Genomic DNA, 13,918 nt, shown 5'->3' with positions numbered 1-13,918 from the left:
TCAGCATAGTTTTCACTTTTGTGATTTCCCAGAAAATTTTTCATAATATCCACAAATGAAAATCGAGCTTTTTTCTCTACCTCATTCATTGACCCCACAAAAGTCGGATCCTCTGTAAGAAGTTTGATCTGTGGTCCATGAAAGATTCCAGCTTTAAGTTTTTCCATACTTATCTGGGGAAGCTTCCTTCCTATGTAGGCGAAGCATGGTCCATGGACTATGAGCCATTGTTAGGTGGAGGCTGAATGGGTTTACAAGTGGTAAATGTATCATTTTAAAAGTTTAAAAATACTCTCCAAGCTGTTTTATTTCCTTACAAAATAGTAATTTAACGACATTAAAGTATTATTTCTTGCATAAATAAGGCATAATACAGTGAGAACACCAAATATATACTGAGGAATAAGTTTAAATAACAATGTACAATTCCTTTGAATAGATATTCTTCATTATCTCAAATATTAAGACTCTAATTTCGGAATTTGTCATATCCATGAAACTAGAGCTGATACAATAAAACAAAATCCATATTTCGATTTAGCGCCTCTAATATAGTAAAAATCAGCTTAAAGATTCACGGCACCAAAACAAATTTTTTTTCTGTAGGCCTGTGAACTGACTTATGCTCCTTCTCAAATATGCGCGGAAAATTAATAAAACAATTAAAATATGTAAAAATTTCCAAAAACATCGATTTTCTTCAATTTTCTTTGCTTATAAGTTTAAAACGATTCATTTTGGAAAAAAGTCGTAGGGAAATAAAATAAAGATAATTAAATTTTGTATCATATTTGTCCGGTTAAAAATGTCTTTAATTATTAACCTTTCTCTAAAATAGCAATAAATACAAAATAAGGGGGCAAAATAAGCCTGTTTTTATTAAGTGTTTTTCAACCACTTTGGTTGCACTTAGAACCTTCGTAATTCGCTTAGAAAATTCTTACAACATAATTAAATTATCCACCAAATTTCATTAAAATCGACTTAATAGATTTTGTATAATAATTTTGCAATCTAAATTTTTTAAAAAAAGTTAAAATTTTTAAAAACTTTCTGAACAAAAAGTAGGTTATTTAGAAGTTGGCATTTTTGCAAATTTTTTTACATATAAAGAGGCGCTCTAACTATCTAATACACTCCACAGCTAAAATTGAATTATTTAAGCGGCCTACGCACTGTTTTAAAATTATAAACAATTTTTCGGCTTATAAACAAATACAGTGAGGACGTTTGAGTTGGAATAAATTCATTTTTCAGATATTTATCAAATAAACATTTTTTTCTGTTTTAGAACAACAATAAAATGTATTTCGAATTAAATAAATTATATACTTTCTTCTTTTTGTCTCAATTAATTTAAAATAAATGTTTTGGGCACCATGTATAAATAATTATGTTAATGTCTATATTAATGAATATAGAATTGAATAACCTACCGAATAAGCTAGCACACGACCCCTATTCTCATTTAAAAAATCATCGATTACGTCATCACACCCAGATGAATGACGTCACTAGTATGATATATACAGCGTGTCTACTTAAGTTGGAAACATATGGGAAACTTTTTTATTATTAATTTTACGAAAAAAAGTTATTCTTTATAAAAAGTTCTGCATGCCCCAAAACCTAAGATTCAATCATCAGATATAAAATTTTCTCAATATTATACGAGGTATGTCAAAAAATATGAATTTCGGTCAAGGGTAAAGTACCTTTATTTCCCTCAATATCGAAAATTCTTATGATAAAAAGTTGTTTGAAATTAAAAACTAAGATCAAATATGCAACTACATGCTTCTATTTGAAAAAAAAATTTTTTCTCTTTATGGATACACAACATCGTTTTTAATTATTACAAATATGATAACTCGTTTATTATTCATTTTACGAAAAAAAGTTATTCTTAATAAAAAGCTTTGCATGCTCTAAAATCTAAGACACAACCATGATATATCAACTTTTAATAATTTTATACGAGATGTGTCAAAAAATATGAAATTCGCTCAAGACTATAGTACCTTTATATTTCACAATATTTCAATTAAAAGGATGTTATTGCATATTGAAACATAGTTTTTAATTATAAACAACTTTTTTAATAACCGTTTTCAATATTGTGAAAAATAAAAGTACTTTACTCTTGAGTGAAATTTATATTTTTTGACATACCTCGTATAAAATTAGTAAAATGTGATATCTGATGGTTGCATCTTCGGTCTTAGGACATACAGAGCTTTTTATAAAGAATACCTTTTTTTCGTAGAAGTAATAATAAAAGAGTTATCGTATGTGAAATAAATAAAAACGAAGTTAGTATCAATAAAGGACATCGCACACATCTTATGGAAAATATAATGTCACTCAAATTCAATAAAATTTATACCAATAGATTCGTTTTAAATTAACTATCAAATCTTATCATTGCGCCAACTCTCTATTTTCAAAAATAAGAGCAGAAATTGATATAAATAAATCTGAAATCAAATGGGTAGGTACATAAGTTAGAGAGAGAAAAAATATTTTAAAATACCCAGATTTTCGGTACTCCATAAATCAGCGGATTAGTTTCACTAATCCGCTTAGGCCCAGCGGGATTTAAGCTGTTATGAATAGCACTCAGAGCAATAATGATTGTAACTAACATTTTATGGACTCCAAAAATGTGATTTCGATAAACTTTAATTGCAATTTGCGCCGTAATTAATCATAATTAAGAGTTGGCGCAATGATAAGAATTGATCGTTAATTTAAAACGAATCTAATCGTATAAATTTTATTGAATTTGAGTGACATTATATTTTCCATAAGATGTGTGCGATGTCCTTTGAGAAAAATTTGGAAAATATTTTTTTCCAATTAGAAGCATGTAATTGCATATTTGATCTTAGTTTATATTTCCAAACAACTTTTCATAATAAGAATTTTCAATATTGAGAGAAATAAAGGTACTTTACTCTTGAACAAAGTTCATATTTTTTGACATACCTCGTATAATATTTAAAAAATTTGATATCTGATGATTGAATCTTAGGTTTTAGAGCATGCAGAACTTTTTATAAAGAATAACTTTTTTTTCGAAAAATTAAAAAAAAAAATAGATTGCAAAATTATTATGTAAAATCTATAATGTCGATTTAAATGTAATTTGGTGGACGGATTAAGTATGCTGTAAGAATTTTCTAAGCGAATTATGAAGTTTCTAAGTGCAACCAAATTGGTTGAAAAACATTGAATAAAAACAGGCTTATTTTGCCCCCCTATTTTGTATTTATTGCTATTTTGCAGTAAGGATAATAATTTGAGACGTTTAAAACCAGTCGTATCTTATACAAAATTTAATTATCTTTATTTTATTTCTTTACGACTTTGTTTCAAAATAAATTGTTTTAAAGTTATAAGCAATGAAATTAAAAAAAAAAAATCGGTATTTTTCTGAATTTTTACATATTTTAATTTTTTTTTTAATGTTCCGGGCATATTTGAGTCAATTATAATTACCGAAGTTATCACCTAATTTTATCTGCAAAAATCAGAATTCCACTTCTCACATCCACCTCAAAACAGATCTTTCTTGATCTAACATAGCATAAACTAAAATCTGCCTCACCTTTTGCTTCTACTAAACCTGTTAAAACTACATCCTTATAACCTTTTAGCGGGTTTTTATCTTCATAAGGACTAACTACTGTTACTTGGTGTCCAGCTTCTACAAGACCTCTTCCTAGTGCATTTCCAAGAATAAAATGACTACGTGAAACCATAGGACAAACTATAAGGACATTATAGTTATGTACAGAATATATTAATGTGGATAAAATTAAAATAGTTATCTTCATTATATCTGTAACAAAAAGACAATAATATACATACATATATACAAAGCTTAACGGGTATAACTCCAAATATAGACAAAATAATTTAACAAACTTTGTTGGGAAGTCTATGAATTAAGATTTAAAATGAGACTTTGTAAAGCTCATTTGTATGCTTAGAAGCTCAGTTACAATCGAAAAAGCTTCAAAAAAATACTTATTTTACAGGGGCGGTTCGTGATAGTACAAGATGGCGAGGCACCTACATTTGAGGAATATTATTATTACGGTGTTAGATTCTCTTTAATGGCCAGAAGGTAGATTTTGTTACGTTATAACGTGAGGCCGCCTACAGTACATTCTGCGAAATCATGCATTACCTCGTATATAAAAGCGTTCCCATCCTGCGATTTTATAAATGAATTTTCTGTTGAGGCTTTTGCCATATTACCAGGGCCGCATTTAGGTCAATTGACGCCCTAGGCAATTCTCTAGTAGCCGCCCTTCAAGCATGTACCATTTTTGCGAAAAAAAATTGCAAGCTGATTTTTTTATTTAAATAAGAATACATACATAAAAATTGTCATTCCAGTTCGATCACATCAGATTTCTTTCTTGATTTTTCTTTGGAAAAATCATCTATAATGTCATAATTTATCGCCTTTGTTAAGTCACTTTCTATGGACAAAATCGACAAATTGTTAAGAAGTTCTTGCGTCAAACTTGATCGGAAATTATTTTCATGACTGTTTTCAATTCTTGACATTTTCGAAAATGACCTTTCAGCGAACACGTTGGTTGGCAACTGGGAGGCACAAATAAATGCGCAAAGCAATATCAAAATTAGGGAAAATATTTTACTTTTGATTGAGACTGACTGAATGACCATAGTCCAAGCCAAAAAAGAAAAAAAAAAGGGAAAATATTTATCTTTCAATCCAATCTTCCTTAAATATATAATAGATATGGCAATTATTGGTGATTGGTGATTTTATTGTGGTATCCAAATGACCCTTTAAGTGACTGCATCCATGTATGAATGATGTATGTAGGTATCTATTAGTGCAGTCACTGATGGTATTTGGCTCCGAATTCCGTCCTACTGCATCAATTTACTTGATATTTTCACTGTAAGTAGGGAATAGCTGAAGAAACAAAGTCCACCCTATATCCTTTGGCGCTTTTAACTTAGGGGTGGTTCCCACCCGTTCTCGGGGATGGAAATTTTTTTTATCAAACTAACACCGCAAGCGACCAGAGAACGTAATTCTAAGCAAAAACTGTTTTATAAATTATTTTGAAAACTCAATACTTTTTGAGTTATTCGTGGTTAAAAATTTGCCATTTTCATTGAAAAATCACACTTTTCGGAGACTGTTTTTTTGGGAATACCTTAAGGCCTTGTTTAGATAGGGCGGTTTGAGAACGTAAACGTCGCCAATAACCTGTTTAAACGCTGGTAAACCGCGTAAAACTTGCGTGCATATGTACGATGATGAGCGGTTGCATTTGTTTCTATGTTAACTTGAACCGCGGCGGTTGGGTTTTTCAGGTAAACCGCGACGTCGACGTTGGCAAACCGCCTGCATATAAACAAGCCCTAAAAATTGTGCATCTAACGAAAAAAACTATATAAAACATTTTTGTAGTTTATGAAAAATAAAAGAGATTCGTTTCTTCATAAATCTTCTAGTTTTAATAAAAAAAAAGAGATGATAGGTGAAAAAAGATTTTTTTGGTGCATGCTCAAATCGGTGTATTCAACTTGAAATAACAGAGAAATGGTCGTTTTTGGGGGTATAATGCTACAAATACCTTTTGTAGCGCTTGAAAAGACCTTTAAAATGAGAACTGTTAAATGTCGGTTACATTCAAACTAAGCGAGATATGGTGCAAAAAATTGATGACTAATGATTTAAGAGCACATTTTTAAATTTCCTTAAAAATCTTCCTTTTTCTCCATGTAATTCGAAAGTGATAAGAGATACGTAAAAAAATACCTTACAAAAATGTAGGTTTTCTTTTAGATAACAATTTTATATTTCTTTCATTACTGTATTTCATCATTTTCGACTTACATGGAGAAAAAGGAAGATTTAAAAAAAATTAAAAATACTCTCTATAATTTGATCTTATTTTTTTCAAAAACCATACATTTTATACCCGTCCAACTTGATGAACATAGAAATAACACTATAGTAAAAGGTATTGTAGAAGCAAAACGATGCATTTAAATCTGGTGGATGAGGGGTTAAAATATACATAATTCGCATTTTATCTTAAAATAAGTTAGTCATCCTTTTTGTTGCACCATGTCTCGCTTAGTTTGACTGTAATCAAAATTTAACATTGCGGTCGTTTTAAAGGTCTTTTCAGGCAGTACTTACAAAAGATATTGATAGCATTATACCCTTAAAATCGACCATTTCTCTGTTATTAAGTTGAACGCACCGAACTAACGGAAACAATAGATGTGAAAAAGGGACTACGCCAGGGAGACGCTCTATCATGCATCTTGTTCAACATTGTACTCGAGAAAATAATGAGGGACACAACAGTCAATACTCGAGGAACAATAATTAATAAAAGCGTGCAAATACTAGCATTTGCAGATGATGTTGACATAATCGCAAGATCAAGAAGAGAAATGATAGAGGCATTCAATCAAATAGAACGAGCTGCACAAAATAGTGGCCTGAAAATCAACCAGAACAAAACAAAATATATGCAGGTAAGTAAAAACACAGAAATAAGGCAGCCACAAAATATAACAATAGGAGAATACCACATTGAGGGGGTAAAAAACTTTACATACTTGGAATCCCTAGTCATATCTGATAATAACGTAGCAGAGGAAGTGAAGAGGCGAATATTTATTGCCAATAAAAGTTATCATGGCTTAATTCGGCAACTAAGATCAGACAACGTCGCAAGGAAAACAAAATGCCAAATATACAAAACCCTAATAAGACCGGTACTCACATACGGCTCAGAAACCTGGACACTCACTAAAAGAGAGGAAACATTGCTAGCCACCTTTGAAAGAAAAATCTTGCGACACATATATAAGGGCACAAAAGAAAATGGAATTTGGCGAAGAAGGTACAACTTTGAACTATACGAAATATACCAGGATCCAGATATCATAACATTCATTAAAATAGGACGGCTGCGTTGGATGGGACATGTAGAAAGAATGGAAGAAGGCGAAATACCAAACAAAATATTCAAACAGATGCCAGTAGGAAAAAGAACAAGAGGAAGACCGAAGCTGAGATATTTAGAACAAATAGAAAATGATATAAAAACCTTAAGAATAAAAAACTGGAGAAAAAAAGCACGAAACAGATCAGAGTGGAGAAGAATCCTGGAACAGGCCAAGACCCAGAAAGGGCTGTCGAGCCAATGATGATGATGAGAAGCAAAACGATGCATTTAAATCTGGTGGATGAGGGGTTAAAATATACATAATTCGCATTTTATCTTAAAATAAGTTAGTCATCCTTTTTTGTTGCACCATGTCTCGCTTAGTTTGACTGTAATCAAAATTTAACATTGCGGTCGTTTTAAAGGTCTTTTCAGGCAGTACTTACAAAAGATATTGATAGCATTATACCCTTAAAATCGACCATTTCTCTGTTATTAAGTTGAACGCACCGATTTGAGCATGCACAAAAAAAGTCTTTTCACCTAGCATATCTCTTTTTATGTTATCACTAGAAGACTTATGAAGGAACGAATCTCTTTGATTTTTCATAAGCTATAAAATGTTTATATAGTTTTTTTCGTTAGATGCATAATTTTTAAGGTATTCGCAAAAAACTGTCCGAAAAGGCGACATTTTTCAATGAAAATGGCAAATTTTCAACCACGAATAACCCAAAAGGATTGAGTTTAAAAAAATTATAGAACAATAATCTCTAAATTTACAACTTCTGTCCTTTTTGAATGAATAGTGTTAAGAAAATGCAATTTGTTTTCTAGAAATGAATGCCCACTTATATTCCATTGATGGATGTACGATGTACTTAAATGTTATTCGATTTCAATTTTTATATACAAATATTTTTTGTACAGTATTTTTGCGCCCTCTCATAATTTGCCGCCCTAGGCAACTGCCTATATTGCCTAATGGATAAAGCAGCCGTGCATATTACTCAATCGTGCCTGTCCAGTTGTATTTCTGATATAATTTTAATCCTTTTTAGCGCGGAGAAACTTATTTCTGCAGAAGCACTTGTCACTCGCAAAACAACACAAATGCATAATAATTTAAAAACATCGGGCATACTAAGTTTTAAATCATTATCGTGAAAAAGTCTCTATCTATCCTCAAAAAAAAAAACGTTATAGTAGAGGTTCCGATGTAAGGTCGAGCTGCACTGATTTGTTTAATGGATACATAAAAATTTTTGGATATGTAATTTCGTATGTTAACAATTATACAATATGAGAATGTATAATTATGATACAATATGAGAAGAGTAAAGTGTTATGTGTGGTCTCTATTACTATATGGCTATGAGTCCTGGACGTTAAAACAGTATGACTTCAACAAATTGAATTCATTCGAAATGTGTTTGTACCGCCGAATGTTAAGAATAAGCTGGGCCAGCAGAACTACGAATTAAGGAGTACTGAAAATAATGAACACAAGCCCTCCTCTGGTCAATACTATCAAAATTAGAAAGACGTCATTATGTAGGACACATAATGCGCCATAGGGAATTTCAGCAGCTCCAGGTAATATTAGAAACCAAGATCGAAGGTTAAAGGCGTATAAGAAGAAAGAAAAAAATCTTGGCTACGAAACATCAGATATTGGATCCACACAACAGCAAATGACTTAATTCATCAAGCCCAGAACAGACAGAAATTTGTCACATTGACCGCCAAACTCAATAGAGAAGACACTTAAGAGGAGGAGGAACAATTTGAAATAACATTAGAAATAAGAAGGGGTGCTCGATCCAATTTTTTTCTGACTATAATTTTTTTTTGGCTTTAAGGTAAAACCCACACAGCCAGATACAAATTTTGTAAAAGAGAGTGCAAGGATTTGACACAAGGATTACACTCTTCTCGCCCAGGGGCCGATCAGGGCATTTTATAAACGATCAAAGGTAGGCCTTGGATAGATAAGGTATATATACATTAAAGAAAGACATAAGGTAGCAGAAAAAGGTATTATTAAATTAGTATTTTTGTTATTCTGACGAAATATAACAAACAATCGTAAATTTCTTTTCTGTTTAAAGCAAGAAGATACATTATATTATATGGGCTTTCAATGTTCAATTGTAGAAGTTCTTTGAACAGCTCATTAGATTGAGCCCTATATTTTTGGCAATAAAAAAAAATGTGGTCCAGGTCATCATCATCATCATCAGTAGCTCGACAACCCTTTCTGGGTCCTGGCTTATTCTAGGATTTTGGGCCATTCTGTTCTGATCCTTGCTTTGTTCTTCCAGTGGGTAATCTCAAGTGTTTTCAGATCTTGTTCCACTTGTTCCATGTATCTAAGTTTGGGTCTTCCCTTTGACCTTCTCCCTACTGGTGTTTGCTTCACTATATGTTTTGGTGTTTCGGTCTCCAACATTCGTTCAACATGGCCCATCCAGCGCAGACGTCCGATCTTTATGGATGTTATGACGTCGGGTTCGTTGTATGCTGCGTATAGTTCAAAATTATATCTTCTGCGCCATACGCCATTTTCTTTCACCCCCTTATATATATGTCTAAGGATTTTTCGTTCAAACGTGCCTAATAAGTTATCATCGCTTTTCGACAGTGTCCATGTCTCTGATCCATATACAAGGACCGGTTTTATCAGGGTTTTGTATATTTTGCATTTGGTTTCTCTAGTGATGTTGTTAGATCTTAGATGTTTAATGAGTCCATTATACGTTTTATTAGCAATATGTATTCTTCTCTTAACTTCTTCGCTGACATTGTTATCTGCGGTAACTAGTGAACCTAGATATGTAAAATTTTTGTACGCTTTCGATGTTATAGTCTCCTATTGTCATATTCTGTAGGTTTCTTTGGCCTGTAGATTTGCTGGCCTTCATGTATTTGGTTTTTCTTTCATTAATATTTAGGCCACTGTTTTGTGCCGCTCTTTCTATAGCATTAAATGCTTCTATCATTTCTCTTTTGGTTCTAGCTGTGATATCAACATCATCTGCAAATGTCAATATTTGTACACTTTTTGTTATTATTGTTCCTCTGGTGTTGACTTTTGACTCTCTAATTATTTTCTCTAATGTGATGTTAAATAGAATACAGCATAGGGCATCTCCCTGTCGTAGGCCCGTTCTAATATGGAGTGTATCTGTTAGTGCGTTGTGAATTAGAACCCTGCTTTGTACTTTAAGTGTTTCTTTTACTATATCAATGAGATGAGTTGGAATACTAAACTCTTTTAGGGCGTTGATCAGAAATTCTCGATGGATACTATCATAGGCACTCTCAAAGTCAATGAAGAGATGATGTGTTTCTATATTAAATTCACTAGTCTTTTCCAAGATTTCTCTCAAAACGAAGATCTGATCTATTGTGGACTTCTGCCTGCAGAAACCACATTGATATCCCCCAACTATTTGTTCCGCATATGGTCTCAATCGCTCATACACAATATTTGACAGTATTTTATATGCCAGTCAGTAGCGTTATTGCCCGGTAGTTTTTACATTGAAGCTGATCTCCCTTTTTATGTAGTGGAATTATTACTCCGGTATTCCAGTCTTGTGGTAGTTTTTTATTACTACATATGTTCACTATAAGTTCGTGTATCGCCTTCAATAGGGAGTCTCCGCCTTCTTTTATTAATTCTGCGCTAATGTTGTCCAATCCAGGTGACTTGTTGTTTTTCAGTCTGGTAACTGCTTCTGGCATTTCAGCTACTGAAGGGGGTTGTTTCTCTGGTATCCGTTTGATCCAGTATAATTTCATCGTATAGTGGATCTCTGTTTTGTTCAAACTTTTCTTTGAAGAATTCAGTCCATTTTTGCAGTATTTCACTTTGTTGAGTTACTATATCTCCTTCTTTGTCTCTGCACATCATTGTTCTTGGTTTAAATTCTTTTCTGCTTTTGTTAACAACTTTTGGTAGAATTTTCTGGTTTCTGTTAATTTATTTAATTCTTCAATTTCTTGGAGTTCTTTTTCTATGTGTTCTCTTTTCTTTCTGCGGTGTATTTTTTTCTCTTCCCTCCTTAGCATTCTATATTCCTCCTCTACCTGTCTTGTTCTATGTCGTTGTTGTAGTTGTTTGTGGTCCAGGTCACCGATTTTATTACAAACTTCACAAAGATCACTCTCAAGTATTTTGATTTAATGAAAGTGTGCTGGATAACATGCATGACCAAACTTCATTCTACTAATTGTGGTTGTGGTTATGCTTTTGCGATTGTAATCGTACTTATCGTACCAAGGTTTTTTCCTTAATTTGGTTTCTACTCTGGTGTAACGTGTTGGATTTGTAAAGGTGTATTCTTGCCACAAGTAGGACCATTTTCTCATCATTTTATGTTTTGATATGTTTATTTGTTCATCCGTAGTTATTTGGCAATTTATCTTTTCCCCCATTTCTATCTTTTCTTTGGCAATTTTATCTGCAATTTCATTGTTTGTTATTCCTACGTGTGCTTTAACCCAGAAGAATTTTCTAAATTTATTTTGATCTTGTAATTTTTTAATAATTGTTTGAATGTTAAAGATAATATCATTTGTTGTGTTTGAGTTGGATTTTAAAATTTTAAGAACTGAAAGTGAATCGGAGAAGATAATGGCATTCTGTTCCTCTTCCTGTTGTATAATATATGCTAGTGCTTTTAGAATTGCTATTGCCTCGGCTGTGTAGATAGATGTGTTTTTATGTAGCTTATAGTGTTTTTGTATACGTTTAGGTATTACGAAGGCACAACCTGTGCCGTCAATATTTTTTGATCCATCAGTGTATATTGTGACATAGTTTGGATGTTGGTGTAAAATTTGGTTAATAACATGATGCTAATTCAGAGTAATGGGGTATATTCACATCACCTACAACAAAGTGAACAAAGTAATCGATCTCTACCTTTGTTTGTGGTTGTAGGGTCACGTTTCTTAATGCTTTACAAATAGGAGGAGAGTCCTTATGTATCCAAAAAGTCTTAGTTATGTCGTATTCGTTTAACTTGCATATGCTACTAATGAATGGTGAATTTTTCTTTAGTGATTTAATAATCATTTTTTCAGCTAAAAATGATCTTCCCAGTTCTAATGGAGGTTCGATTGCTTCAGCTCTTAATGGTTCAACTGGTGTAGATTTCATTGCTCCCAGACATATTCTAAGTGCTTTGTTTTGTATAATGTCCAGCTTACGTAAATTGGTTTTATTGGCCGTTCCATAAAGTGTACAACCATAATCAATTATTGATCTTATGTAAGCTCTATAGAAAATTAGTTCTGTTTGAGGTTCTGCTCCCCACCAAGTTCGCATGATGAATTTTAGGAAGTTTCCAGGAAACCACAGGAATATGTGGTTTCCAGGTCAGTTTTCTGTTTAATATAACTCCTAAGTATTTGGCATTGGTATCCACTGGAAATTCTATTTTATTTATTTTAATTTTCTGCATTGGTTTCACATTATGCCTGGTGAAGATAACAACTTTGGATTTTTCAGCGGAGATTTGTAGTCCTAAATCATTTATGGATCTTAAAAAGTGTTCTGTGCTGAAGTTTAAACGATTGATGCATTCATCGAGGTGTTTGCTACGTGTATAAACAACAAAATCATCGGCATATTGTATCATAGTTGCTGTAGATATGGAGGAGTGTAAATTAGTGGTATATATATATATATATATATATATATATATATATATATATATATATATATATATATATATATATATATATGTATTGAAGAGTAGTGGTGCAAGAACAGATCCTTGTGGCAACCCTAAATTTGCAGTTTGGTATTTCACTGGACAGCCATCACATCCTCTGAGTCCTACTTGCCTGTTTATATACAATTTGCATATGATGTTAGCAACTTCTTGAGGTATTTATAATTGTATCATTTTTCCCGTAGAATGAACCAGTTGACATTGTCATACGCACCTTTAACATCTACAAACATCGTGCCATTGTAATCATTTTCAGTTAAACATATTTGTATGTCTGTAACTAAGTGTGTCACCGCATCAATGGTGCCAAACCCTTTTTTAAAACCGTATTGTGTGGTTGGCAGAGAGCCAGTTGTATTTAACCACCATTCCAGTCGGTTTTTAATTATTCTTTCAAAAATCGCATAAATGGGGGTTTTTGTTTGGTTTGTGTATGAGTATTACAATAGTCTTTTTCCATTCTTCTATACATTCCCCATTAATCCAGATGTCATTTAGGATTTTGATTAGGAACATCTTGGCATTGTTTGGTAGTTGCAATATCATAGGATTAATATCATCATAACCAGGTGATGTATTCTTTCTATTTTTTATGTTGTAGTTTAATTCTGGCAAACTGATAGGTTTACGGAAGATTTTATGATTAATATGATTTTGTTCTTGTTTTGTAAAAATGTGTGATGTATCATTCAAGGCATTAGCTGGCGAAATTTTATCTAGAAATTTTTCTTGCCATTCATAATTCCCCGATGTATTAACTTCTCCAGATCTTCTATTCATTTTTCTGGCCTGTGTCCATATATTTGTCAATGGTGTATTTTTATTTAAGTTTTCACACCAGTGCTGCCAATATAATTTGGCTTTATATTTTAAAAACTTCTTGGTTTTTGAATTTTCGTTTTTACATTTCATATAGTTTTATGGTGCTTTGTTGCTTATATGTTTTGAGCATTTGTTTTCTTTTTTTAATAGCATCTTCGCAGCTTTGATCCCACCATGGTGGAAGAGAGGTTTTATTGCTAATTTTAAAAGGTTGGTAGATGGGTATGGAGGCATTGACTGCCTTATTTATCCCTTCAACTAATAAGTTGTACTTATGTTCTACGTTGTTGTTATTTTTAATGTGTTGTGAGAAGTATGTATCTGCAATTTCTTGATAAAAGCTCCAATCTGCTTTATTTAGGTTCCATTTTGTTTTAGGTTGTATTA

At 32.3% G+C, this 13,918-nt stretch overlaps 1 protein-coding gene across 3 annotated transcripts in view; it reads right to left on the bottom strand.

Annotated features, from left to right (window-relative positions):
• Positions 1-13,918, bottom strand: part of LOC126881516 (UDP-glycosyltransferase UGT5-like) — a 116,587-nt gene that overhangs the window by 69,201 nt on the left and 33,468 nt on the right. For all 3 annotated transcript variants that reach the window (XM_050645816.1, XM_050645814.1, XM_050645817.1), the window contains one exon: positions 3,611-3,844. In XM_050645816.1, the coding sequence (XP_050501773.1) occupies positions 3,611-3,839 (229 nt within the window). In that variant the 5' untranslated portion in view covers positions 3,840-3,844. The remainder of the gene's footprint in view (positions 1-3,610; positions 3,845-13,918) is intronic.

This window comes from Diabrotica virgifera, chromosome 3 (genome assembly GCF_917563875.1).
Source record: "Diabrotica virgifera virgifera chromosome 3, PGI_DIABVI_V3a".
Lineage (NCBI taxonomy): Eukaryota > Metazoa > Arthropoda > Insecta > Coleoptera > Chrysomelidae > Diabrotica > Diabrotica virgifera.
The sequence above is the reverse complement of the archived record's forward strand: the minus strand, read 5'-3'. Positions and strand labels throughout refer to the sequence as shown.